Raw genomic sequence first — 24,529 nt, 5'->3', positions numbered from 1 at the left:
GAATCACAACTTTAATGAGTCCAGTTCAGTTTGACATTATTGTCAGTCTATGAGTAAAACATTTAATTTTATTAAAATCGAAAAATAATATTTATAGGCTATAAAAATAAGCGTCATTAAAGTAGGACCTAATCAGTAGTCGGCTATATATATATATTAAGATAAATTACTTTCATGTCGCAGTCAGTTTCCTCCATTTTGTTAACTACCGCAGACCAAAGCCAACGTCATTGTTACCCATCCCCCACACTAATTAACCTCCAAGTCCCAGTTTGAAAAGACAATAGACCTATATTCTTTGAATTTTCCCAAAAGAAACTAGTTGCCATGCACACGTTAACAGTTACCTTACCAGAAATAAAAACTAATGAAAAAACATTCAAGGACGGCGCCATCAGCAGAACAGAGAATTACCAAACGCAGGACTAACTCGGTTTTACTCGACGTTACGGGGCAAAAACTTGATTATAAACACTCAACTTCTATCTCTGGCTCATATTTGGAATGTTTTTTATTACCATCATCGTGTCCAGAGCAGCCAAAATCGACGAAAAAATTCACAGCGAGGGGAGAAAATGGCGGAGCTTGCTGTCCTCATTAACGTCTTCTGTCCTGCGAAAAAAAAGCCCGGAAAAGACCGCCCTCTATGGGCGGGCTTTTCAACTTCCGGCTGATAAAACATAACTTTTTTCTTTCTTCTTAAAATGACATAGACATGTAGGTTTAACATTGCTCAGTATTGTAATACCTTTTTAAGATTTAATCATGTTTTAGAGAGAAATTAAAAAAAATTATATAGCATATGTAACTGGATTGGGCTCTGCGTTGTGTTCTGGTGCTTGAGGAATAGGATGGACACAGGGACTCGGGAATATTCAGCCAGTTTATTTCTGAAATAAACGTAAAAAAAAACTCAGCTTCAGTGCTTGCTCATACACTAGAGCAGGGGTCGGCAACCTCAGGCACGCGTGCCATGATTGGCACGCGGCGGCATAATCATTGGCACACTAAATGAGCCTTTATTCACCGCACTACCCGCCCGTGCGCTCATGAAAGAAACCCCTAAAATAAAGAGTAAAAAGACAAGTAAAAGATGGGGGATTACTTGTAATTTTCCTACGTTTGTAGTTTCTAAACAGAAAACAAGCTTGATATTGTGATATTTAAATGTTCTTCTATTTTCATCCTGCCGCTCGCATTGAAAGCCGGGGGAAAGCGCTGTAGGAAACAGTCATGATGAGGAACGGCTGATCCAGTTAGTTGAAATGAGAAGTTATCTCTATGATTCCTCCTCATTTCAGCACAAAAACCTCAATAAAGTGGCAGAAAGAAATAGTATCCTATTATCATATAGGTCCCGGAACATCGGGAGGGAGAGAAAAGGTCCTGTAAGTGGGGAAAAAAAACGTCGATTTAACGCAGTACCATAAATCAGCCTTCACAGACAGACAGCCAGGACGCGGCAGCAGCAGAAATGAAGAGGAGCCGGCAGCTCAGTTTAAAATACATTTTTGCAGCGGGACAAAAAAGCAGCAGCACTGCTGTGTTGCAGGTAGGCTGTGCAGAGATGAGTATGGGCTTGCCACCCGCCCCTTGAAATACGGAATTGTTACGTAATTGGGAATTAAAAGTTGCGTTCCGTATTGAACCAATACGGAACCCCTTTGCGCTCCGTTGCCTAGTTAAGCCTCATTTATGGTTCCGCGTTAAATCGACGCAGAGCCTACGCCGTAGGGTACGCGGCGACCCGCAATGTACGGCGTAGGTTCTGCGTTGGTCTGACGCAGAACCATAAATCAGCCTTTACCTCTCACTGCTGCTCACTGCACCGACACGCGCGACTTTAAACAAAAAAAAAAGTCAAGTCAAGATGTCTCCAGGCTCCAGACACCCCACCTCGTCCTAAAGAGGAAACAGGTCTCTCTGAGGTGTGTCAGGCAGCATGCTGCAGGAACCTCCATAAACGTAATATAACATCCCAGAGGAGCCAGGCATCTGTTGCACAGTTCCTCATACCTGCAACATCCCCTGAGCTTGATGTGGTGTGATACGGGACATATATTATGCTCTTATTTATTGGTCATAATATACGAGTGAAGGTCGGAAAATAAGAATATATTGCTAAACTTAATTAGTTTCAGTAAATTCAACTAAAGGTGAAACAAATATATTATTTCCCACTACATGCAAAGTGAGATATTTCAAGCCTTTATTTGTTATAATTTTAATGATTATGGCTCACAGCTTATGAAAACCCCAAATAAAAAATCTCAAAAAATTTGAATATTTTATGAAATCAATAAAGAATTAAATAATCAAAATTATAACAAATAGTTCAGTGGAGCTCCTCGCACTGAACTTTGAGCAGACCTGTTCGGAGTTCCACACCACAGTTCTGAAAGACAAGGAGCTGCTTGTCTTTTGTCGTTTTGTCAATTAATTTAGGTGTGAAAGGGGGATTCTGGCCATTGTAGAAGTTTAAGATATGATTATCTTGATTTCAAGATTTATTCATGCATGAAGCATTAGCCATGATGATGAACGTGTTATTATGTTATCAAAATGCATCATTCTTTGCAAAAATTCAGATTTTTTGTGTGTATTCTTGCATTGATAAAAGATGTGATTATGGAGCTTTGAGACCACCAGAATGCACCATTTTGAGTCTATTTTTCAAAATTTTTCAGGGGGGGAATGCCCCCGGACCTCCCTAGAGGGTTCGGGCGCGTTGCGCCCTCATTTGTCCGCGTCAAGAATTTTCCTCTTTTTTTAGGACAAGCTGTTCTGATGCCTGTAAAATATGATGCATGTGGCCTGTATAGAATATAATTCCAGGTGTGTTGGAAATGTTTTTGGATTTTGTGTCATACCGTAATGTAACTTTGTTTTAGCCTACGGTTGATTATGGCACATTCATTGACAAGAAATTTTCACACTGGCACTCCATGTCAAAAAGGTTGCCGACCCCTGCACTAGAGCCTCGCCACCAGCTGCAATAAGGGAAACAATGCGTCAACAAATGGAGTGGTTTGTGAGTATGTGTGTGTGTGTGTGTCAGAGTGAGAGAATGGGGGTCCCCACAATGCCATTAAAACAAGCCTCCGACAAATTAACTCAATTAAAAGAAAATCGCCCAAAATGCCAAAACTGCACACAAAACAAACACAAAACAAACACATAACAACAAAACTTCAGACTACAACAATATTCCCCCGTTTGTAACACTTAAAGACACTTATAAAACAAAATTACAACAGGTGGAAAATAATCCACTTACTTCTCCCTCAAGTTGTCCGAAGCAAGAGGGAGAAACGGCGTGAAAGCAGGTGGATGACGTCACCGCGGTTGTGAGGACCCCACCAAAATAAGAGAAAATTAACAAAATAAGACTGAAAATAAAATAATATGGCGTGAGGGATTTTGGTGAAATAAATAAAATGAAATAACGTATTTATACATCGGTTACACATATACAAAATAAATTCTAGTAAATTGAACAACCCCCCTACTTCCATTTTTTCAGTGTAGTAAGATGTTTAAAGAACCTGTTTAGCTAATCTCCCCTTGTTCTGCCCTCCAGGCATTTTTGTTGTTTATATTGGCAGGTAGCACCCTTTAATGCCTTTTATTTGTTGCATGCTTTTATTTTGACAACCACCTGTCTATGGGATGTAGGAAAACCAGGAAGTAGGCACAGAAAAAGCACATGTTGAGCAAAGCAGATCAGGAAAGTTCTTCCGTCGTCATCCAGCTGCGTGGTGCTGTTGAAAGCATTGTCTGTGAGTTATCTAAGTTGACATGCATTTTGTTCAGGAATATTGAAGAGTATTTTTATGACTTTGTGAAAGAAAAGTGTTTTATTTCCATTTTAGTCTGGGACTCTGAAATGTTATTTTATTCGGTCAGTGTAGCTTCCAGCCAGTTTGTAAGCTAATTTGGATGACCATTTATTCATTATCTTTTGTTTACTGTAATGTAAAGCTGAAAATACCTGTGTACTTTTGTTTTTCTTTACTGATTTGAACAATGTATGGCAAACAGTGATTTTACTTTTTTCTTATGTTACAGTTTCACTCCAATTTTGCATCTGCATGCTTCTTGAGTCTGCATTAAATTCCGGAGCTGAAGGCTATATCCTGACTCTCATGTCTTTTGTGAATGGAGTTTGGCTTGCTGTCTACTTTTAGTCATCACACTTAAAGGAGGACAGTATAGTGAAAAGACAGAAAACGAAAGAGCACCACAACTGCTTACAACAACGGATCAACAAGCGAGCTTCCAAAACGGCATCATGAAAGAACACGAAGACGACAAAGTGTCGGTTAGAAGCTCAAGGAGCTCCCGTTCATCTGCATCATCAGCAAGCGCTGCAGCAAGAGCCCGGGCCAGAGCAGAGGCAGCGCGGGCGCGCGCATCATTCGCAGAGAAGGAGGCGAGATTAAAAATGGAGCAAGCAGAAATGCAGGCTAAGTTGCAGCTGGAAAAAGCTAAATTTGAGGCTGAGTTAGGGGCTCTCAACCTGCAGAGAGAAGCGGCTGCCGCCATAGCACAGGCTGAGGTTCTTGAAGCTGCAGAATTGGACCAAGGATCGGACATGGCTGATGTAGGCAAACCTCTGTCTGAAAGTTACTTTGCTGAGCGTACCAGTAATTACGTTAAATCACAGTCTGATTTACACTGCCAGACAGATGCTATCTCACCTCGGAGAATTCATGCACCCTCACCTCTCGACCCTGAAGAAACCGCCATCACACACAACCTTCCAACCGACTCTGAACCACGGACTCTCCCTGGCAGTCAGCCCATCCAGCAACCAAAGGCAGAGGATAACCGAATGGATGTTACTCCTAGAAATCCAGCCACTGTCAGACCTCCTTACACTCATCGCGAGTACTGGGCGGACCCCGCATCCACTAACCACCCCATGAATCCCAGGGCTCAATCTTTCATTCCCAGACCGAGTGGTCTGTCACACCAAACACAAGGAATGGAAAACTTTGCCAGGTATTTGGCTCGCCGAGAACTGGTCAGTACAGGTCTCACCCAATTCGACGACCGTCCAGAGAGTTACAGAGCTTGGCAGTCATCGTTCCTAAACACTATCAGGGACCTGGACCTCATGGCCAGCGAAGAGCTGGATTTGTTGGTGAAATGGCTTGGAAAAGAGTCAGCCGAGCATGTCAGAAGGATACGTGCTGTTCATATCCATGACCCTCAAGCAGCGCTCAGGAAAGCCTGGACCAGGCTTAATGAATGCTATGCCTCACCTGAAGTCATCGAATGTGCCCTCTACAGGAAGCTGGACCACTTTCCCAAAATTTCTAACAGGGATTACATTAGGCTCAGGGAGTTCGGCGACCTCTTAATGGAGTTACAGGCTGCTAAGGAAGACGGATACCTGCCCGGTTTAAGTTATCTGGACACTGCTCGCGGAATTGGTCCTATTGTGGAGAAGTTACCCTATAGCCTGCAGGAGAAATGGGTCACCTGTGGATCAAGGTACAAAGATGACCACTATGGACAATTTCCCCCTTTCTCCTTTTTCACCAATTTCATCTGCTACGAGGCCCGTACCAGGAATGACCCAAGCTTCATGCTCCCCACTATCAGCAGTGCAGTGGAAAGAGGAGACAAGCCCAGTAGCAAATCTTTTTACCCGAGAATTCCCATATCTGTTCACAAGACAGGTGTTTCCTCCACTGAAGATGCTGGTGGGACTGCTTCTGCAAAAAATAGGCCTGGAACAGAGAAACATTGCCCCATTCACGACAAGCCGCACCCACTCAGAAAATGCAGAGGTTTTAGAGCAAAGCCCCTGGAGGAAAGAAAGGCTTTTTTGAAGGAAAAAGGCATCTGTTACCGGTGCTGTGCCTCAGCTTCACACTTGGCTAAGGATTGTAAGGCAATGGTGAACTGTGGTGAATGTGAGAGCGACCGCCATACTACAGCAATGCACCCTGGTCCAGCCACACAACCACCGAAGGCACCCCTACCAACATCGGGCGACATGGAGGAAGAGGATCCAACTACGCTGACAGTTGACAGTCGCTGCACTGAGGTTTGCGGTCTAGGACAGGCGGGCAGATCTTGTGCTAAGATCTGTCTGGTCAGAGTATACCCACAGGGTCAGCGTGAGAAGGCCATCAAGATGTATGCTATATTGGATGACCAGAGCAACCGCTCATTAGCTCGGTCATACTTTTTTGAAGCATTTAACATCCAGGGTCACTCCTTCTCCTACTCACTCAGAACTTGCGCTGGGCAGGTCGATATGTCTGGAAGAAGAGCAGAGGGCTTCCAAATTGAGTCACTGGATGGAACCATCAGCCTCACTTTGCCATCGTTGATTGAATGTAACGAAATACTCGACAACAGGTCCGAAATACCAACACCGGAAGTAGCACTTCATCACCCCCATCTAAAGGCAGTGGCTGAATACATCCCGCAACTGGACCCAAAGGCACGTATTCTCCTCTTGCTAGGGAGAGACATCGTTAGGGTACACAAAGTGCGCCAGCAGGTCGACGGTCCACACAATGCCCCTTTCGCACAAAGGTTGGACCTCGGTTGGGTTCTGGTGGGGGATGTATGCCTTGGAAAAGCACATAAACCGACTGTGAGCACCTTTAAAACAAATGTGCTGGAGAATGAAAGAACCTCCTTCTTCACGCCCCGTGACAGCTTCATACAGCTGAAAGAGAAACTGAGTTACGGCGGGGAGCAACGAGACAAACTATCCGACGTGGCTAAGACCAACAGAGGTTGGCACAGAGGTGACACAGTCCGCACACAGGATGAACTGAGTCTGGCAAGGCATGTCATCATCAAATCAGTTCAAGCTGAGGCTTTCCCTGACGAGATAGCTGCACTCGCCAGTGGGACATCCATTCCAAAGAACAGCCCTCTCATCAAGCTGAATCCCATCACGGACAAAGGAATTGTGAAAATAAGAGGTCCACTCAGGAACGCTCAGCTGGAGAGCAGCGAAAAGAATCCCATCCTCTTACCTAAGCGCCACCACATCTCCATCCTGCTCGTTCGTCACCATCATGACCTGGTTAAACACCAGGGTCGTCACTTGACTGAGGGGGCACTTAGAGAATCCGGTGTATGGCACATTGGAGCTAAGAGGCTTGTGTGTTCTGTTCTCCATGCCTGTGTCACCTGCCGAAAGCTTAGGGGCAATCAGGGCACTCCGAAAACCTTTTTGAGACCTGTCTCACAAGTTGTTCACAACTGTCTCACAAGAGGACTGAAGGAGTATTTCAAAGCCAGTTAGCAGTGACCTCAATGAGGCCAGGCGGGGAGTGTTCTGCCCTCCAGGCATTTTTGTTGTTTATATTGGCAGGTAGCACCCTTTAATGCCTTTTATTTGTTGCATGCTTTTATTTTGACAACCACCTGTCTATGGGATGTAGGAAAACCAGGAAGTAGGCACAGAAAAAGCACATGTTGAGCAAAGCAGATCAGGAAAGTTCTTCCGTCGTCATCCAGCTGCGTGGTGCTGTTGAAAGCATTGTCTGTGAGTTATCTAAGTTGACATGCATTTTGTTCAGGAATATTGAAGAGTATTTTTATGACTTTGTGAAAGAAAAGTGTTTTATTTCCATTTTAGTCTGGGACTCTGAAATGTTATTTTATTCGGTCAGTGTAGCTTCCAGCCAGTTTGTAAGCTAATTTGGATGACCATTTATTCATTATCTTTTGTTTACTGTAATGTAAAGCTGAAAATACCTGTGTACTTTTGTTTTTCTTTACTGATTTGAACAATGTATGGCAAACAGTGATTTTACTTTTTTCTTATGTTACAGTTTCACTCCAATTTTGCATCTGCATGCTTCTTGAGTCTGCATTAAATTCCGGAGCTGAAGGCTATATCCTGACTCTCATGTCTTTTGTGAATGGAGTTTGGCTTGCTGTCTACTTTTAGTCATCACACTTAAAGGAGGACAGTATACCCCTTATAGTGAGGGAAATTAAGTCAGGTTTTTAGGAGAATCGTTCACTTTGTGAGACAAGCACCAAATTTTGCATGAACATTGCCGAGTACCTACTTATGCAGAAAAGCCCGTTAGCCACCTGAAAATCCAAGATGGCGGCCGTTTTTCAAGATGGCTGTCTTATGAAAGCTAAAACAAGGTTGTCAGTGTAGAACTTGAATTGTTGAACATATTTTATCCATCCATCCATCCATCCATCCATCCATCCATCCATCCATCCATCCATCCATCCATCCATCGTCTGCTGCTTATCCGTTCCCGGGTCGCGGGGGCAGCAGCCTCAACAGAGATGCCCAGACTTCCTTCACCCAGACACTTCCTCCAGCTCTTCCTCCAGCTCCTCCGAGGGGAGTACGAGGCGTTCCCAGACCAGCTGAGAGACATAGTCACTCCAGCATGTCCTGGGTCTTCCCTGGGGTCTCCTCCCGTTGGGAAATGCCTGGAACACCTCCCTAGGGTGGAGGGACATGCCTGGAACACCTCCCTAGGGAGGAGGGACATGCCTGGAACACCTCCCTAGGGAGAAGGGACATGCCTGGAACACCTCCCTAGGGAGGCGTCCAGAAGGATCCGGTACAGATGCCCAAGCCACCTCAGCTGACTCCTCTCAATGTGAAGGAGCAGCGGCTCGACTCCGAGCTCCTCCCGGGTGACCGAACTCCTCACCCTTTCTCTAAGGGAGCGTCCAGCCAGCCTGCGGAGGAAACTCATCTCAGCCGCTTGTATCCGCGATCTCGTCCTTTCGGTCACTACCCAAAGTTCATGACCATAGGTGAGGGTAGGGGCGTAGATTGACCGGTAAATCGAGAGCTTCGCCTTTCGGCTCAGCTCCTTCTTCACCACGACGGTCCGGTACATCGACCGCATAACTGCGGACGCTGCACCAATCCGTCTGTCAATCTCCCGCTCCATCGTTCCCTCACTCGTGAACAAGATCCCGAGATACTTGAACTCCTCCACCTGAGGCAGGACTTCTCCACCCACCCGGAGAAGGCACGCCACCCTTTCTCGGTGGAGAACCATGGCCTCGGATTTGGAGGTGCTGATTCTCATCCCTGCCGCGTCGCACTCGGCCTCAAACCGCCCCAGCGCATGCTGAAGGTCCCGGTCCGATGAAGCCAACAGGACAACATCATCTGCAAAAAGCAGAGACAAAATCCTGAAGTTCCCAAACCGGATCCCCTCCGGCCCCTGGCTGCGCCTAGAAATCCTGTCCATAAAAATTATGAACAGGACCAGTCACAAAGGGCAGCCCTGCCGGAGTCCAACATGCACCGGGAACAAGTCTGATCTACTGCCGGCAATGCGAACCAGACTCCTGCTCCGATCATACAGAGACCGGACAGCCCTTAATAGAGGGCCCCGGACTCCATACTCACTGACCCCCCACAGAATGGCACGAGGGACACGGTCAAATGCCTTCTCCAGATCCACAAAGCACATGTAGACTGGTTGGGCAAATTCCCATGAACCCTTGAGCACCCTGCGGAGGGTATAGAGCTGGTCCAGTGTTCCAGGACCGGGACAAAAACTGCATTGTTCCTCCTGAATCCGAGGTTCACCTATCGGCCGTAATCTCCTCTCCAGTACCCTGGCGTAGACTTTCCCGGGGAGGCTGAGAAGTGTGATCCCCCTGTAGTTGGAACACACTCTCCGGTCCCCCTTTTTAAACAGAGGGACCACCACCTCGGTTTGCCATTCCAACGGCACTGTCCCCTTCCTCCATGCGATGCCGCAGAGGCATGTCAACCAAGACAGCCCTATTACATCCAGAGACTTGAGGTACTCAGGGCGAATCTCATCCAACTCCGGTGCCCTGCCACTGAGGAGCTTACAAACCACCAACCCCCCCACCCACCCCCCCCCCCCCCCCCCCACCCCCCCCCCCCTGGGCATCCCGCTGCTGCTTCCACATGCCTGCTGTGTGCTGCTGACGTCGCCGACCCTCCCAGTCTGGCCTTCGGCAGGAGGGTCCCCCCTTATGAGCCTGGTCCTGCTCAAGGTTTCTTCCCTCCTAAAGGGGAGTTTTTACCTGCCATTGTTTATGTAATAAGTGCTAGGGGGTCATGTTATGGGTCTCTGGAAAGCGTTTAGAGACAACATCTGTTGTATTCGACGCTATACAAATAAAATTGAATTGAATTGAATTGGATGACACTCCCACCAATTGCCCAGAGCTGTGAACAACTCACGAAGTGCAAGTGCAAAAAGGAATGTTGCGGAAGATGGAAGTGCTACCGTTTTGGCCTCCAGTGCACACAGCTGTGTGCCTGCAATTGTGATGATTAGAAAAAATGTGATACAAAAATGGGAGGAGGGGGGGACTATAATTTGATGCCAAAACAATCAAAATCTAATTATATAATCACAATCCAGGTCAAAAACCATATAAACTGTCTTTTGCCTGCAGCCATTTTGGAAAATGGCAGCCATATTGTTGTTTTATTTGCATGGCTAATGGTGGAGGGGGTGGGGGGTCCCAAGATTATAGTCTGATGTCAGAATAATCAAAATTGCATTTTCCAATCACATTCCAGGTCAAAAAACATAAAAACGGCTTTTGTGGCAGCCATTTTGGAAAACGGCAGCCATATTGTTTTTTTTGCGTGGCTAACGGGCTTTTTTGAAAAAGTAGACCTAGAACATACTTTGTGCAAAATTTGGCGCTTGTCTCACAAATTGAACGATCGTTTAGCTAATGTGCCTGGCTATTACTAACGGAAGGAATTACCCGCACACACACACACACACACACACACACACACGCACACACACACACGCAAAAAGCATTCCTGTAGAGCTGGACTGGACTATGGGAGTGTATAAAAGTGCATTGTGATCGCCATCCCTGCATTTCTTCCATTGATCTCCTTTCAGCACTGGTAAGTTCAGAATGTTATCAATTTGTAACTTGAAAATACAAATCTTTGTCTTCTTTTTCTTTGGTGGGAACTTCCCCTCTCAGGTTCAATCACAGTAGTTGATTGGATTATCATTATCAGACAATAAATGTGACAGTGAGTTCCAGTTACACCTTATATATCATCCATTTAGTTTAATTGCACACCCAGTCTTTGCTGGTGCACACCCAAAGTTTCTTTTCTGGCTAAACCAGTGCTCTGAACATCATTATTTCTTTGATCGTAGAACAAAGAAAACACCTGTGATGCAAAGGAGGGGAGCTTACAGGTTTAGAGCAGCATACATTCCCACACATACAATCTATCTATGCGATCTACCTATGTAAAGGTGGTGCAGGTAATGTTTATTTAAACATGTCAAGATACAGAATGACAGAGACAATGGAAGGAATTACACAAACACACACACACGCAAGGAAAAAGCATTCCTGTAGAGCTGGACTGGACTATGGGAGTGTATAAAAGCGTATTGTGATCACCATCCCTGCATTTCTTCCATTGATCTCCTTTCAGCACTGGTAAGTTCAGAATGTTAATTTGTAACTTGAAAATACGAATATTTGTTTTCTTTTTCTTTGGTGGGAACTTCCCCTCTCAGGTTCAATCACAGTAGTTGATTGGATTATCATTATCAGACAATAAATGTGACAGTGAGTTCCAGTTACTTCATATATCATCCATTTAGTTAAATTGTTTTCCTTCACTTTATCTTTGCTTTATAAATTCCTCTTTTCATTGATTGTGCTCTTTCAGATACACCGCAGATATTGGTGAACACTAGTACAACAGCCAGCGGATCAGAAACCTTTACAACTCGGTGAGCAATGTGACAATCGAATATGTGTAATGTTTAGCTTTCAGCAAACCTTTTATATAGTAAGGTTTCAACCATTTGTTTCTCCTGTTTTTTTAACTTTTAGGCTATAAAAGCCTTCAGATGTCATGAGAGAAACATTCGGACGACGACTTCTGCTCTTTGGATGTTTGCTTTTAATCTTTATGTCATATTACAAATGGAGCGTGACTCAAGAACAGAAAAGTACACACCTGCTACTCAAAATTCTCACAGAGCGTGTTTCTACGTTCCACGGGGGGTTCCACATCACTCTCACACAACCCGTCATTTCCCCCTGAGAAAATGAACTTTACATCAAGCTTCAGGCACTTTGATCATTTTTGTATAATCGTTCAGTTTTAAAAACTTTTATATGTCCTTACTTTTATCATTACAGCAGAGCTCAAACAGGAAGTAAGGAAGCAGCTGCTACGAGAACTATGTCATGATGAGAAGAATTTAGGAAACATCGCTCAGAAGGATTTACGTCATCTTATTGTGAATGACAAACATGGCATCATCTACTGTTTCATTCCCAAGTTAAGGGGATACAATCACTCTCTCACACATCATATCCATGTATTTTCACGTAAAGTATCAGCGTTAGGTAAAATGTTGTAGTGGCTAACAAAAGATAAAATTGTGACACTTAAACTAACCTCACCTGACCAGTGACAGTTTACTTCTACTGCAGGTAAGCATACCATTGCCATCTAGGGGCCAATACCATCAACAAAGCAAAATACCAAATGGCTCCTACAAATGTTGACAGCAGGCCAGCTGACAGTCTTGCCGGGGCCCCGGACAAAATAATCTAAGATGGGCCCCCCTGCGCCCGGATCTCTCCTTCTCCCTCTTCCTCTCCTCTCCCTCTGCTCTTCAGGTTTTTATACAAACTAATGGACGTTAACATTAGAGCTAGCCAGTTAGGTTAAGTTACAAGGTTGGTAAACGTTGGCTGCGCTGTTTCTTACCTTGCTCTACGCTGACTTTATTAATTCCAGCTTCACCGTCACCACCTTTTTAAAATATTTGTGTAGAGAATCTCTGAGGCCTCTATTTTCTTCTTCTTTTCTTCTCTTTTCTTTTCTTTTCTGAGCACCGGACTTGTGCTGACTGGACATTTTGACCATTCTAATGGTTGAATTAAATGATAACATCAAATTTTGATCAGCGGCCAAAACATTTTTGTGTTGGGGGTTCTTGACCACTATTTCAAAGACAATTAGGAAGAAAACAAATAACAACCTTTTATGTAACTCAAATACTACATATCTTTTCCACAAATATACATATTTTGAAACATTTTGAAAAATGATTCCATAATTTAATGAGAATAAAAAAAAAAAAAAGTTTTTTTTTTTTTTTCAGTTCTGGGCCCGGGACAACAGACCACAGAATGGACGCTTGTTGCTAGGCAACAGGTTATCGTAGAGACATCGTACAAATGTTACCCGACTCGACACGCTGTGGACTTCAACATATTTTAGTCTCATCATGCTAGCAATTACGGTTTTTTAGATATTCCACTTCGCTCATTTTGATGCTAATGGAACTTTGGACGCTTGTTGAGCGTTAATGCGATATCGCAGAGACATCCATCCAACGTTAACAACTCGGGACGATGTGGACTACAACATACTGAAGTTTCATTAGGCACTTATTTACAACTTTTGAGATATTGAAGCCAAATTGTCCCATTCTATCCTCTGGCAACAAAACCTATGCATTTGTATGGGGTAGAATATGAATAAATCATCCGTAAATGTGGCCCGAACCGCAACGTGCATCCAGGCCTTGGTTTGGTTTATTGGCCATTATTAATAACCCCAAACATGGCAAGAACCACCTCCGACACAACCAAAACAACCTTAAACACAACCAGTACAGCCCCAAACCAAAGCAGCGAGAGGGGACGAATGGGAAGTAGGGCATGCCCATGTCAAAATTTCCTGACATTTTTGAGTTATTATTATTATTATTAACATCTGTATAGACATCTGTATAGCCAATAAACAGCAATCACCAAGCACCAGCACGCCGGTAGACTCTGTTTGGTATCTCCTCTACAGGTGGCGTGTACCCACTGGAAGAAGGTGATGTATGTTCTTAAGCAGAATGAGCCATATCCTGACCTCACATCTCTCCAAAATGTCTCAATCCACACCAGGAACAAGTTCTCCTTCCTCAGCAGCTTTTCAAAAGCAGAGATTAAGGTCAGTTCATACAGCCGCATCTGTACACACCTGTAATAAATAGACGATCTGATCTGTCGTCATCTTTCCTGCAGGTGAGGCTTAAGCATTACACCAAGTTCCTGTTTGTCCGTGACCCATTTGTCCGTCTCATCTCTGCCTACCGGGACAAGTTTGGAAAAAAAGATCAATATTTCTATGGGCTTTTTGCCAGGGACATTCTGCGTCTCTATGGTAACGAAACTAATCCACCAAAGACAGCGAATGAGGCTTTGGCATCAGGTCTGCGCCCCTCATTTCACAACTTTATTCAGTACCTGCTGGACCCAAAGACCGAGAGGAATGAGCCCTTTGAGCCGCACTGGAGGCAGATGCATCGCCTGTGTCACCCCTGCCTCATACAGTAGGAACATGTTTTCTGGCTTCCCTGTGTCCACAGTCAAAACAACAAGAAACACTTCTGTAACTGATTTTTATTTGGTTTGGTTTTCTTTCCAGGTACGATTTTGTTGGCCACCAGGAGACTCTTCAGGAAGATGCTCAGGAGCTTCTAGAGATCTTGAAGCTGCACAATGACATTAAGTTCCCTCCCTCCTACGTAAACATGACGTCTCCCGACTCTGTCATGAACTGGTTCAGAACGGTTCCTCTGGAGGACAGGAGGAGGCTGTACAAACTTTATGAGAGGGACTTTCAACTCTTTGGTTACAGAAGACCAGATGAACTTCTTGATGGCTGAAATACATGCAAGAATAAACAATGTTATTTTGTCAACAATAACAGCTGATGTCATTTGAAACTCAATGAAGCTGTAAAACTGATTCATGGACTTGTTTTTATTTGTATTAGTTTTATAATTTATTTAAATCAGAGCAATATCTTCAGTCAAATAAATGTTTATTTTTTATAATATTTGACTTATATTGAAGATGGTTTAATGATCTGTACGGTGTACATATAGAATAAAGCTCCTTCAGCTTATTTATTTGTCAAATGTGTTTTCAACCTCACTTTCTGTCTGGTGTAATTTATGCTGCAAAGGATGACCATGTGGTTCTATGACTTTACACTGAATTACAAAAATAAAAAAAAACTAATAGTTTGGATGATACTTTTAGTTCCACACTTTCTGTACAAAAGAATACTGAAAATGTAAAATATATTCCATTTATAAAATGACATTACAGTTATGTAAATAGACAACATGTGTTTAAGGTTATGGGGAAACCAGGTTACCTGGGGCTGGCAAATGGGAAAGGTGTACAGGGCCCCAAGCACGTGTCCCCCAGGCCTTAGTATTTGTAACTTGAAAATACGAATCTTTGTCTTCTTTTTTTTTGGTGGGAACTTCCCCTCTCAGGTTCAATCACAGTAGTTGATTGGATTATCATTATCAGACAATAAATGTGACAGTGAGTTCCAGTTACTTCATATATCATCCATTTAGTTTAATTGCACACCCAGTCTTTGCTGGTGCACACCCAAAGTTTCTTTTCTGGCTAAACCAGTGCTCTGAACATCATTATTTCTTCGATCGTAGAACAAAGAAAACACCTGTGATGCAAAGGAGGGGAGCTTACAGGTTTAGAGCAGCATACATTCCCACACATACAATCTATCTATGCGATCTACCTATGTAAAGGTGGTGCAGGTAATGTTTATTTAAACATGTCAAGATACAGAATGACAGAGACAATGGAAGGAATTACACAAACACACACACACGCAAGGAAAAAGCATTCCTGTAGAGCTGGACTGGACTATGGGAGTGTATAAAAGCGCATTGTGATCACCATCCCTGCATTTCTTCCATTGATCTCCTTTCAGCACTGGTAAGTTCAGAATGTTAATTTGTAACTTGAAAATACAAATCTTTGTTTTCTTTTTCTTTGGTGGGAACTTCCCCTCTCAGGTTCAATCACAGTAGTTGATTGGATTATCATTATCAGACAATAAATGTGACAGTGAGTTCCAGTTACTTCATATATCATCCATTTAGTTAAATTTTTTTCCTTCACTTTATCTTTGCTTTACAAATTCCTCTTTTCATTGATTGTGCTCTTTCAGATACACCGCAGATATTGGTGAACACTAGTACAACAGCCAGCGGATCAGAAACCTTTACAACTCGGTGAGCAATGTGACAATCGAATATGTGTAATGTTTAGCTTTCAGCAAACCTTTTATATAGTAAGGTTTCAACCATTTGTTTCTCCTGTTTTTTTAACTTTTAGGCTATAAAAGCCTTCAGATGTCATGAGAGAAACATTCGGACGACGACTTCTGCTCTTTGGATGTTTGCTTTTAATCTTTATGTCATATTACAAATGGAGCGTGACTCAAGAACAGAAAAGTACACACCTGCTACTCAAAATTCTCACAGAGCGTGTTTCTACGTTCCACGGGGGGTTCAACGTCACTCTCACACAACCCGTCATTTCCCCCTGAGAAAATGAACTTTACATCAAGCTTCAGGCACTTTGATCATTTTTGTATAATCGTTCAGTTTTAAAAACTTTTACATGTCCTTACTTTTATCATTACAGCAGAGCTCAAACAGGAAGTAAGGAAGCAGCTGCTACGAGAACTATGTCATGATGAGAAGAATTTAGGAAACATCGCTCAGAAGGATTTACGTCATCTTATTGTGAATGACAAACATGGCATCATCTACTGTTTCATTCCCAAGTTAAGGGGATACAATCACTCTCTCACACATCATATCCATGTATTTTCACGTAAAGTATCAGCGCTAGGTAAAATGTTGTAGTGACAAACAAAAGATAAAATTGTGACACTTAAACTAACCTCACCTGACCAGTGACAGTTTACTTCTACTGCAGGTAAGCATACCATTGCCATCTAGGGGCCAATACCATCAACAAAGCAAAATACCAAATGGCTCCTACAAATGTTGACAGCAGGCCAGCTGACAGTCTTGCCGGGGCCCCGGACAAAATAATCTAAGATGGGTCCCCTGCGCCCGGATCTCTCCTTCTCCCTCTTCCTCTCCTCTCCCTCTGCTCTTCAGGTTTTTATACAAACTAATGGACGTTAACATTAGAGCTAGCCAGTTAGGTTAAGTTACAAGGTTGGTAAACGTTGGCTGCGCTGTTTCTTACCTTGCTCTACGCTGACTTTATTAATTCCAGCTTCACCGTCACCACCTTTTTAAAATATTTGTGTAGAGAATCTCTGAGGCCTCTATTTTCTTCTTCTTTTCTTCTCTTTTCTTTTCTTTTCTGAGCACCGGACTTGTGCTGACTGGACATTTTGACCATTCTAATGGTTGAATTAAATGATAACATCAAATTTTGATCAGCGGCCAAAACATTTTTGTGTTGGGGGTTCTTGACCACTATTTCAAAGACAATAAGGAAGAAAACAAATAACAACCTTTTATGTAACTCAAATACTACATATCTTTTCCACAAATATACATATTTTGAAACATTTTGAAAAATGATTCCATAATTTAATGAGAATAAAAAAAAAAAAAAAGTTTTTTTTTTTTTTTCAGTTCTGGGCCCGGGACAACAGACCACAGAATGGACGCTTGTTGCTAGGCAACAGGTTATCGTAGAGACATCGTACAAATGTTACCCGACTCGACACGCTGTGGACTTCAACATATTTTAGTCTCATCATGCTAGCAATTACGGTTTTTTAGATATTCCACTTCGCTCATTTTGATGCTAATGGAACTTTGGACGCTTGTTGAGCGTTAATGCGATATCGCAGAGACATCCATCCAACGTTAACAACTCGGGACGATGTGGACTACAACATACTGAAGTTTCATTAGGCACTTATTTACAACTTTTGAGATATTGAAGCCAAATTGTCCCATTCTATCCTCTGGCAACAAAACCTATGCATTTGTATGGGGTAGAATATGAATAAATCATCCGTAAATGTGGCCCGAACCGCAACGTGCATCCAGGCCTTGGTTTGGTTTATTGGCCATTATTAATAACCCCAAACATGGCAAGAACCACCTCCGACACAACCAAAACAACCTTAAACACAACCAGTACAGCCCCAAACCAAAGCAGCGAGAGGGGACGAATGGGAAGTAGGGCATGCCCATGTCAAAATTTCCTGACATTTTTGAGTTATTATTATTATTATTATTAACATCTGTATAGACATCTGTAGAGCCAATAAACAGCAATCACCAAGCACCAGTACGCCGGTAGACTCTGTTTGGTATCTCCTCTACAGGTGGCGTGTACCCACTGGAAGAAGGTGATGTATGTTCTTAAGCAGAATGAGCCATATCCTGACCTCACATCCCTCCAAAATGTCTCAATCCACACCAGGAACAAGTTCTCCTTCCTCAGCAGCTTTTCAAAAACAGAGATTAAGGTCAGTTCATACAGCCGCATCTGTACACACCTGTAATAAATAGACGATCTGATCTGTCGTCATCTTTCCTGCAGGTGAGGCTTAAGCATTACACCAAGTTCCTGTTTGTCCGTGACCCATTTGTCCGTCTCATCTCTGCCTACCGGGACAAGTTCGGAAAAAAAGATCAATATTTCTATGGGCTTTTTGCCAGGGACATTCTGCGTCTCTATGGTAACGAACCTAATCCACCAAAGACAGCGAATGAGGCTTTGGCATCAGGTCTGCGCCCCTCATTTCACAACTTTATTCAGTACCTGCTGGACCCAAAGACCGAGAGGAATGAGCCCTTTGAGCCGCACTGGAGGCAGATGCATCGCCTGTGTCACCCCTGCCTCATACCGTAGGAACATGTTTTCTGGCTTCCCTGTGTCCACAGTCAAAACAACAAGAAACACTTCTGTGACTGATTTTTATTTGGTTTGGTTTTCTTTCCAGGTACGATTTTGTTGGCCACCAGGAGACTCTTCAGGAAGATGCCCAGGAGCTTCTAGAGATCTTGAAGCTGCACAATGACATTAAGTTCCCTCCCTCCTACGTAAACATGACGTCTCCCGACTCTGTCATGAACTGGTTCAGAACGGTTCCTCTGGAGGACAGGAGGAGGCTGTACAAACTTTATGAGAGGGACTTAAAACTCTTTGGTTACAGAAGACCAGATGAACTTCTTGATGGCTGAAATACATTCAAGAATAAACAATGTTATTTTGTCAACAATAACAGCTGATGTCATTTGAAACTCAATGAAGCTGTAAAACTGATTCATGGACTTGTTTTTATTTGTATTAGTTTTATCATTTATTTAAATCAGAGCAATATCTTCAGTCAAATAAATGTTTATTTTTTATAATATTTGACTTATATTGAAGATGGTTTAATGATCTGTACGGTGTACATATAGAATAAAGCTCCTTCAGCTTATTTATTTGTCAAATGTGTTTTCAACCTCACTTTCTGTCTGGTGTAATTTATGCTGCAAAGGATGACCATGTGGTTTTATGACTTTACACTGAATTACAAAAATAAAAAAAAACTAATAGTTTGGATGATACTTTTAGTTCCACACTTTCTGTACAAAAGAATACTGAAAATGTAAAATATATTCCATTTATAAAATTACATTACAGTTATGTAAATAGACAACATGTGTTTAAGGTTATGGGGAAACCAGGTTACCTGGGGCTGGCAAATGGGAAAGGTGTACAGGGCCCCCAAGCACGTGTCCCCCAGGCCTTAGTAGTTTTGTTATTCAATATTCACCCGATTTGACTGTTATCAATCGGGTGCAATATTTGTATCGCATTCTTAAAATCTGAATTACTGTATATAAACAGTTAACAGCCACTCTTGGCCTGACGTTTAGACTGGCCATAGCTGGCAGTGGGAGTGAGCAGAGGCCCCAACGGCGGTGGACGACAATGGCCGGGGAGGCGCGTCCGGGGTTTGGACCCCAGTATAACTGCCTGCAGTTCTAGTTATTATTATAATTATATATTTATGGTTATATTGCTTCTAAATTGTAATAAATGTGACTCTTATGTGAATTCTTTTTTTATTTTTTTATGCACACCCCTAATTAATGATCAAAACCTGTCTTTTAACTCTCATATAAAAAAGGTCACAAAGTTAGTTCTCTTTCATTCGACGATATTTGGAAAATTAGAAACATCCTGACTAAAAAGGATGCAGGAAAAATTAATCTATGCATTTGTTAACTACAGGGTGGATTCTTATAATCTAGTGCTTCCTTGCTGTACAGACAGTTGTGTTAAAAAACCTTCAACTTGCCAAAGTGCTGCAACAAGAGTGCAAACTAGAACTTGGAAAAGAGATCACGTCACCAGTTCCTGCTTCATTACATGTAATAATCTCATGTAATCTCATACAGATCATCTGAGATTATATCTCTTGTCTTAATTTGATCAAAGCAACCTTATTATTGAAATGTAACATTTTTAAGAATGTTTTTCATGTATATAACACCATTTGTGTGTGTGTGTGTGTGTGTGTGTGTGTGTGTGTGTGTGTGTGTGTGTGTGTGTGTGTGTGTGTGTGTGTGTGTGTGTGTGTGTGTGTGTGTGTGTGTGTGTTATATAATTGATTTTAAGAATGTGATACAAATATTGCACCCGATTATTGTGTAATTATGTACACCTTTCCCATTTGCCAGCCCCAGGTAACCTGGTTTCCCCATAACCTTAAACACATGTTGTCTATTTACATAACTGTAATGTAATTTTATATATGGAATATATTTTACATTTTCAGTATTCTTTTGTAAATTTCAGGCATTTTTTATACAAATAAAGGATGGCAGTAGGATCCAAACTATTATTTTTTTTTATTTTTGTAATTCAGTGTAAAGTCATAAAACCATATGGTCATCCTTTGCAGCATAAATTACACCAGACAGGAAGTGAGGTTGAAAACACATTTAACAAATAAATAAGCTGAAGGAGCTTTATTCTATATGTACACCGTACAGATCATTAAACCATCTTCAATATAAGTCAAATATTATAAAAAGTAAACATTTATTTGACTGAAGATATTGCTCTGATTTAAATAAATGATAAAACTAATAAAAATAAAAACCAAGTCCATGAATCAGTTTTACAGCTTCATTGAGTTTCAAATGACATCAGCTGTTATTGTTGACAAAAATAACATTATTGTTTATTCTTGAATGTATTTCAGCCATCAAGAAGTTCATCTGGTCTTCTGTAACCAAAGAGTTGAAAGTCCCTCTCATAAAGTTTGTACAGCCTCCTCCTGTCCTCCAGAGGAACCGTTCTGAACCAGTTCATGACAGAGTCGGGAGACGTCATGTTTACGTAGGAGGGAGGGAACTTAATGTCATTGTGCAGCTTCAAGATCTCTAGAAGCTCCTGAGCATCTTCCTGAAGAGTCTCCTGGTGGCCAACAAAATCATACCTGGAAAACCAAATAAAAATCAGTCACAGAAGTGTTTCTTGTTGTTTTGACTGTGGACACAGGGAAGCCAGAAAACATGTTCCTACGGTATGAGGCAGGGGTGACACAGGCGATGCATCTGCCTCCAGTGCGGCTCAAAGGGCTCATTCCTCTCGGTCTTTGGGTCCAGCAGGTACTGAATAAAGTTGTGAAATGAGGGGCGCAGACCTAATGCTAACGCCTCCTTAACTGTCTTTGGTGGATTAGTTTCGTTACCATAGAGACGCAGAATGTCCCTGGCAAAAAGCTCATAGAAATATTGATTGTTCTTTCCGAACTTGTCCCGGTAGGCAGAGATGAGACGGACAAATGGGTCACGGACAAACAGGAACTTGGTGTAATGCTTAAGCCTCACCTGCAGGAAAGATGACGACACATCAGATCGTCTATTGATTACAGGTGTGTACAGATGCGGCTGTATGAACTGACCTTAATCTCTGTTTTGGAAAAGCTGCTGAGGAAGGAGAACTTGTTCCCGGTGTGGATTGAGACATTTTGGAGAGATGTGAGGTCAGGATATGGCTCATTCTGCTTAAGAACATACATCACCTTCTTCCAGTGGGTACACGCCACCTGTAGAGGAGATACCAAACAGAGTCTACCGGCGTGCTGGTGCTTGGTGATGGTGTTAACCTGTTTATTGGCTATACAGATGTTAATAATAATAATAATAATAATAATAATAATAATAATAATAATAATAATAATAATAATAATAATAATAATGCTTAGGCTATTTACATACATGGGTGCTATTTGCCCCCATGTATAATTAGAAAAAAAATGTTTATAAAAAATAAAATCCATCAGCTCAACAGTGATTGACAGGTATTCACACCACTTTGATAAACTTAATTTAATCGCTTCAAAATATCTTACAATGACATAAGAGCAAAAATTGTTCATACAAAAGTGTGAGAGCAGAAGTTTGCCTGGCTCTGTTGTTTGACATGGTTCCAATTTTAGAGTGGTGCACATGCGCATGGGCAACGCATTTGTTGTCATGTGTCAACAGGGTGTGAATAGCTCAGCTGGTGGGGGCTTGCTATTTGTACCCTGGTGCAAATAGTCACTCCGTAATAATAATGTGGTTGCTCTATTTTCTTTTTGACGCAGATATGAACGCTTTTAAAACTCTGCTTAAATGACAGGACTAAGGGAGGGCTAAGACTTTTTCACAGGCAATTAAGTAATCACACCCTCCTTTACCCTGTGAATCACCCTCCTGTTTAATTGTGCTACATAAATAAACTTGCCTTGCCTTACCTAAACCAAATTGAATCCTCAGTGCTATTGTTTTAAATATTTGTGCTGATTTTTAAAATAACTGCTGTTCAAGATGCACCATCAGTGCTCATGGGAACTAAAATTCATAAGCTATCCTTTTTTCGAACTTTACCATAAATATTTTTTCAGATAAAACCCAAAAACAACTATACTATGCACACAAAATAAAACTATACTATAAATTCTTTGTTAGACAAGGAAGTGTAAAATCGCACTAATATAGATTTATTTTTATTTAGCATTAACAGATGGAGGCTTCTGTGCTGTCTATACTGTCCACATTTGTAGGAGCCATTTGGTATTTTGCTTTGTTGATGGTATTGGCCCCTAGATGGCAATGGTATGCTTACCTGCAGTAGAAGTAAACTGTCACTGGTCAGGTGAGGTTAGTTTAAGTGTCACAATTTTATCTTTTGTTTGTCACTACAACATTTTACCTAGCGCTGATACTTTACGTGAAAATACATGGATATGATGTGTGAGAGAGTGATTGTATCCCCTTAACTTGGGAATGAAACAGTAGATGATGCCGTGTTTGTCATTCACAATAAGATGACGTAAATCCTTCTGAGCGATGTTTCCTAAATTCTTGTCATCATGACATAGTTCTCGTAGCAGCTGCTTCTTTACTTCATGCTTGAGCTCTGTTGTAATGATAAAAGTAAGAACATGTATTAAAAAAGTGTTAAAAACTGAACAATTATACAAAAGTGATCAAAGTACTGAAGCTTGATGTAAAGTTAATTTTCTCAGCACTGCAAAAACTCAAAATCTTACCAGGAATATTTGTCTTATTTCTAGTTAAAATGTCAATTTTTTAGTAAAAAAATCTCATTACACTTAAAACAAGAGTCATTACCAGAAAAATAACTTGTTATTTGACAATTGTCACCTGTTTCATGTAAATTTTCCCTTGAAATAAGTAGAAAAATCTGCCAGTGGGACAAGATTTACAATCTCACTACAAGCAAAAAAATCTTGTTCCACTGGCAGATTTTTCTACTTATTTTAAGTGAAAATCTACTTGAAACAGGTGAAAATTGTTTTTCCAGTGATGAGTCTTGTTTTAAGTGTAATGAATTTTTTTTTTGACTAGAAATTAGACATTTTAACTAGAATCAAGACAAGTATTCTTGTTAAGATTTTGAGTTTTTGCAGTGAGGGGGAAATGACGGGTTGTGTGAGAGTGACGTTGAACCCCCCGTGGAACGTAGAAACACGCTCTGTGAGAATTTTGAGTAGCAGGTGTGTACTTTTCTGTTCTTGAGTCACGCTCCATTTGTAATATGACATAAAGAATAAAAGCAAACATCCAAAGAGGCCGAAGAGCAGAAGTCGTCGTCCGAATGTTTCTCTCATGACATCTGAAGGCTTTTATAGCCTAAAAGTTTAAACAGCAGAAACAAATGGTTGAAACCTTACTATATAAAAGGTTTGCTGAAAGCTAAACATTACACATATGCGATTGTCACATTGCTCACCGAGTTGCAAAGGTTTCTGATCCGCTGGCTGTTGTACTAGTGTTCACCAATATCTGCGGTGTATCTGAAAGAGCACAATCAATGAAAAAAGGAATTTATAAAGCAAAGATAAAGTGAAGGAAAACAATTTAACCAAATGGCTGATATATGAAGTAACTGGAACTAACTGTCACATTTATTGTCTGATAATGATAATCCAATCAACTACTGTGATTGAACCTGAGAGGGGAAGTTCCCACCAAAGAAAAAGAAGACAAAGATTTGTATTTTCAAGTTACAAATTAACATTCTGAACTTACCAGTGCTGAAAGGAGATCAATGGAAGAAATGCAGGGATGGCGATCACAATGCGCTTTTATACACTCCCATAGTCCAGTCCAGCTCTACAGGAATGCTTTTTCCTTGCGTGTGTGTGTGTTTGTGTAATTCC

General features: G+C 41.7%; 3 protein-coding genes and 1 long non-coding RNA gene across 12 annotated transcripts; 2 read left to right on the top strand and 2 right to left on the bottom strand.

Moving 5' to 3' along the window:
- Window positions 1-11,388: 11,388 nt before the first annotated feature.
- LOC133452043 (carbohydrate sulfotransferase 12-like) lies at window positions 11,389-15,057 on the top strand. Of its 5 annotated transcripts, none has more exons than XM_061731235.1 (7): window positions 11,389-11,439; window positions 11,675-11,738; window positions 11,842-11,960; window positions 12,157-12,296; window positions 13,829-13,972; window positions 14,047-14,354; window positions 14,450-15,057. In XM_061731235.1, the coding sequence occupies exons 3-7, from the start codon at window positions 11,864-11,866 to the stop codon at window positions 14,688-14,690; spliced, it is 930 nt and encodes a 309-aa protein (XP_061587219.1). In that variant the 5' UTR covers window positions 11,389-11,439; window positions 11,675-11,738; window positions 11,842-11,863; the 3' UTR covers window positions 14,691-15,057. The 5 variants fall into 5 exon arrangements, with proteins under 5 accessions (XP_061587219.1, XP_061587217.1, XP_061587220.1 ...); XM_061731233.1 differs by having other exon boundaries at window positions 12,154-12,296; XM_061731234.1 differs by lacking the exon at window positions 11,389-11,439 and adding an exon at window positions 11,452-11,571 and having other exon boundaries at window positions 12,154-12,296.
- A 664-nt stretch (window positions 15,058-15,721) lies between these two features.
- Window positions 15,722-19,354, top strand: LOC133452042 (carbohydrate sulfotransferase 12-like). Of its 4 annotated transcripts, none has more exons than XM_061731229.1 (7): window positions 15,722-15,783; window positions 16,019-16,082; window positions 16,186-16,304; window positions 16,501-16,640; window positions 18,176-18,319; window positions 18,394-18,701; window positions 18,797-19,354. In XM_061731229.1, exons 3-7 carry the CDS (start codon window positions 16,208-16,210, stop codon window positions 19,035-19,037), a joined length of 930 nt encoding a protein of 309 aa, XP_061587213.1. In that variant the 5' UTR covers window positions 15,722-15,783; window positions 16,019-16,082; window positions 16,186-16,207; the 3' UTR covers window positions 19,038-19,354. The 4 variants fall into 4 exon arrangements, with proteins under 4 accessions (XP_061587213.1, XP_061587212.1, XP_061587215.1 ...); XM_061731228.1 differs by having other exon boundaries at window positions 15,724-15,783; window positions 16,498-16,640; XM_061731231.1 differs by lacking the exon at window positions 16,501-16,640 and having other exon boundaries at window positions 15,731-15,783.
- A 1,450-nt stretch (window positions 19,355-20,804) lies between these two features.
- On the bottom strand, window positions 20,805-21,910 carry LOC133452240 (carbohydrate sulfotransferase 12-like; the record flags this gene model as incomplete). Its single annotated transcript, XM_061731460.1, has 3 exons — window positions 20,805-21,292; window positions 21,379-21,686; window positions 21,761-21,910. Coding segments are annotated over 3 exons (699 nt in total), but the record flags the coding sequence as incomplete, so codon positions are not given.
- Window positions 21,911-21,938: 28 nt separating this feature from the next.
- On the bottom strand, window positions 21,939-24,529 carry LOC133452040 (uncharacterized). 2 transcript variants are annotated; one of them, XR_009783232.1, is made up of 4 exons: window positions 24,399-24,529; window positions 24,100-24,163; window positions 23,872-23,999; window positions 21,939-23,262 (listed from the first exon to the last, which is right to left on the bottom strand). It is a non-coding gene; the product is annotated as an uncharacterized LOC133452040 (long non-coding RNA). The 2 variants fall into 2 exon arrangements; XR_009783231.1 differs by lacking the exon at window positions 21,939-23,262 and having other exon boundaries at window positions 23,755-23,999.

This window comes from Cololabis saira, chromosome 10 (assembly GCF_033807715.1).
Source record: "Cololabis saira isolate AMF1-May2022 chromosome 10, fColSai1.1, whole genome shotgun sequence".
Lineage (NCBI taxonomy): Eukaryota > Metazoa > Chordata > Actinopteri > Beloniformes > Belonidae > Cololabis > Cololabis saira.
Note: the sequence above shows the minus strand (reverse complement) of the source record. Positions and strands in the feature narration are given on the sequence as shown.

Coding starts and splice junctions, on each gene's coding strand:
- LOC133452043 (XM_061731233.1), top strand. CDS start 11,864: ATGAGAGAAACATTCGGACGACGACTTCTGCTCTTTGGATGTTTGCTT. Junction 13,973..14,046: donor TTTCAAAAGCAGAGATTAAG/GTCAGTTCATAC, acceptor TCTTTCCTGCAG/GTGAGGCTTAAGCATTACAC. Junction 14,355..14,449: donor TGTCACCCCTGCCTCATACA/GTAGGAACATGT, acceptor TTTTCTTTCCAG/GTACGATTTTGTTGGCCACC.
- LOC133452042 (XM_061731228.1), top strand. CDS start 16,208: ATGAGAGAAACATTCGGACGACGACTTCTGCTCTTTGGATGTTTGCTT. Junction 18,320..18,393: donor TTTCAAAAACAGAGATTAAG/GTCAGTTCATAC, acceptor TCTTTCCTGCAG/GTGAGGCTTAAGCATTACAC. Junction 18,702..18,796: donor TGTCACCCCTGCCTCATACC/GTAGGAACATGT, acceptor TTTTCTTTCCAG/GTACGATTTTGTTGGCCACC.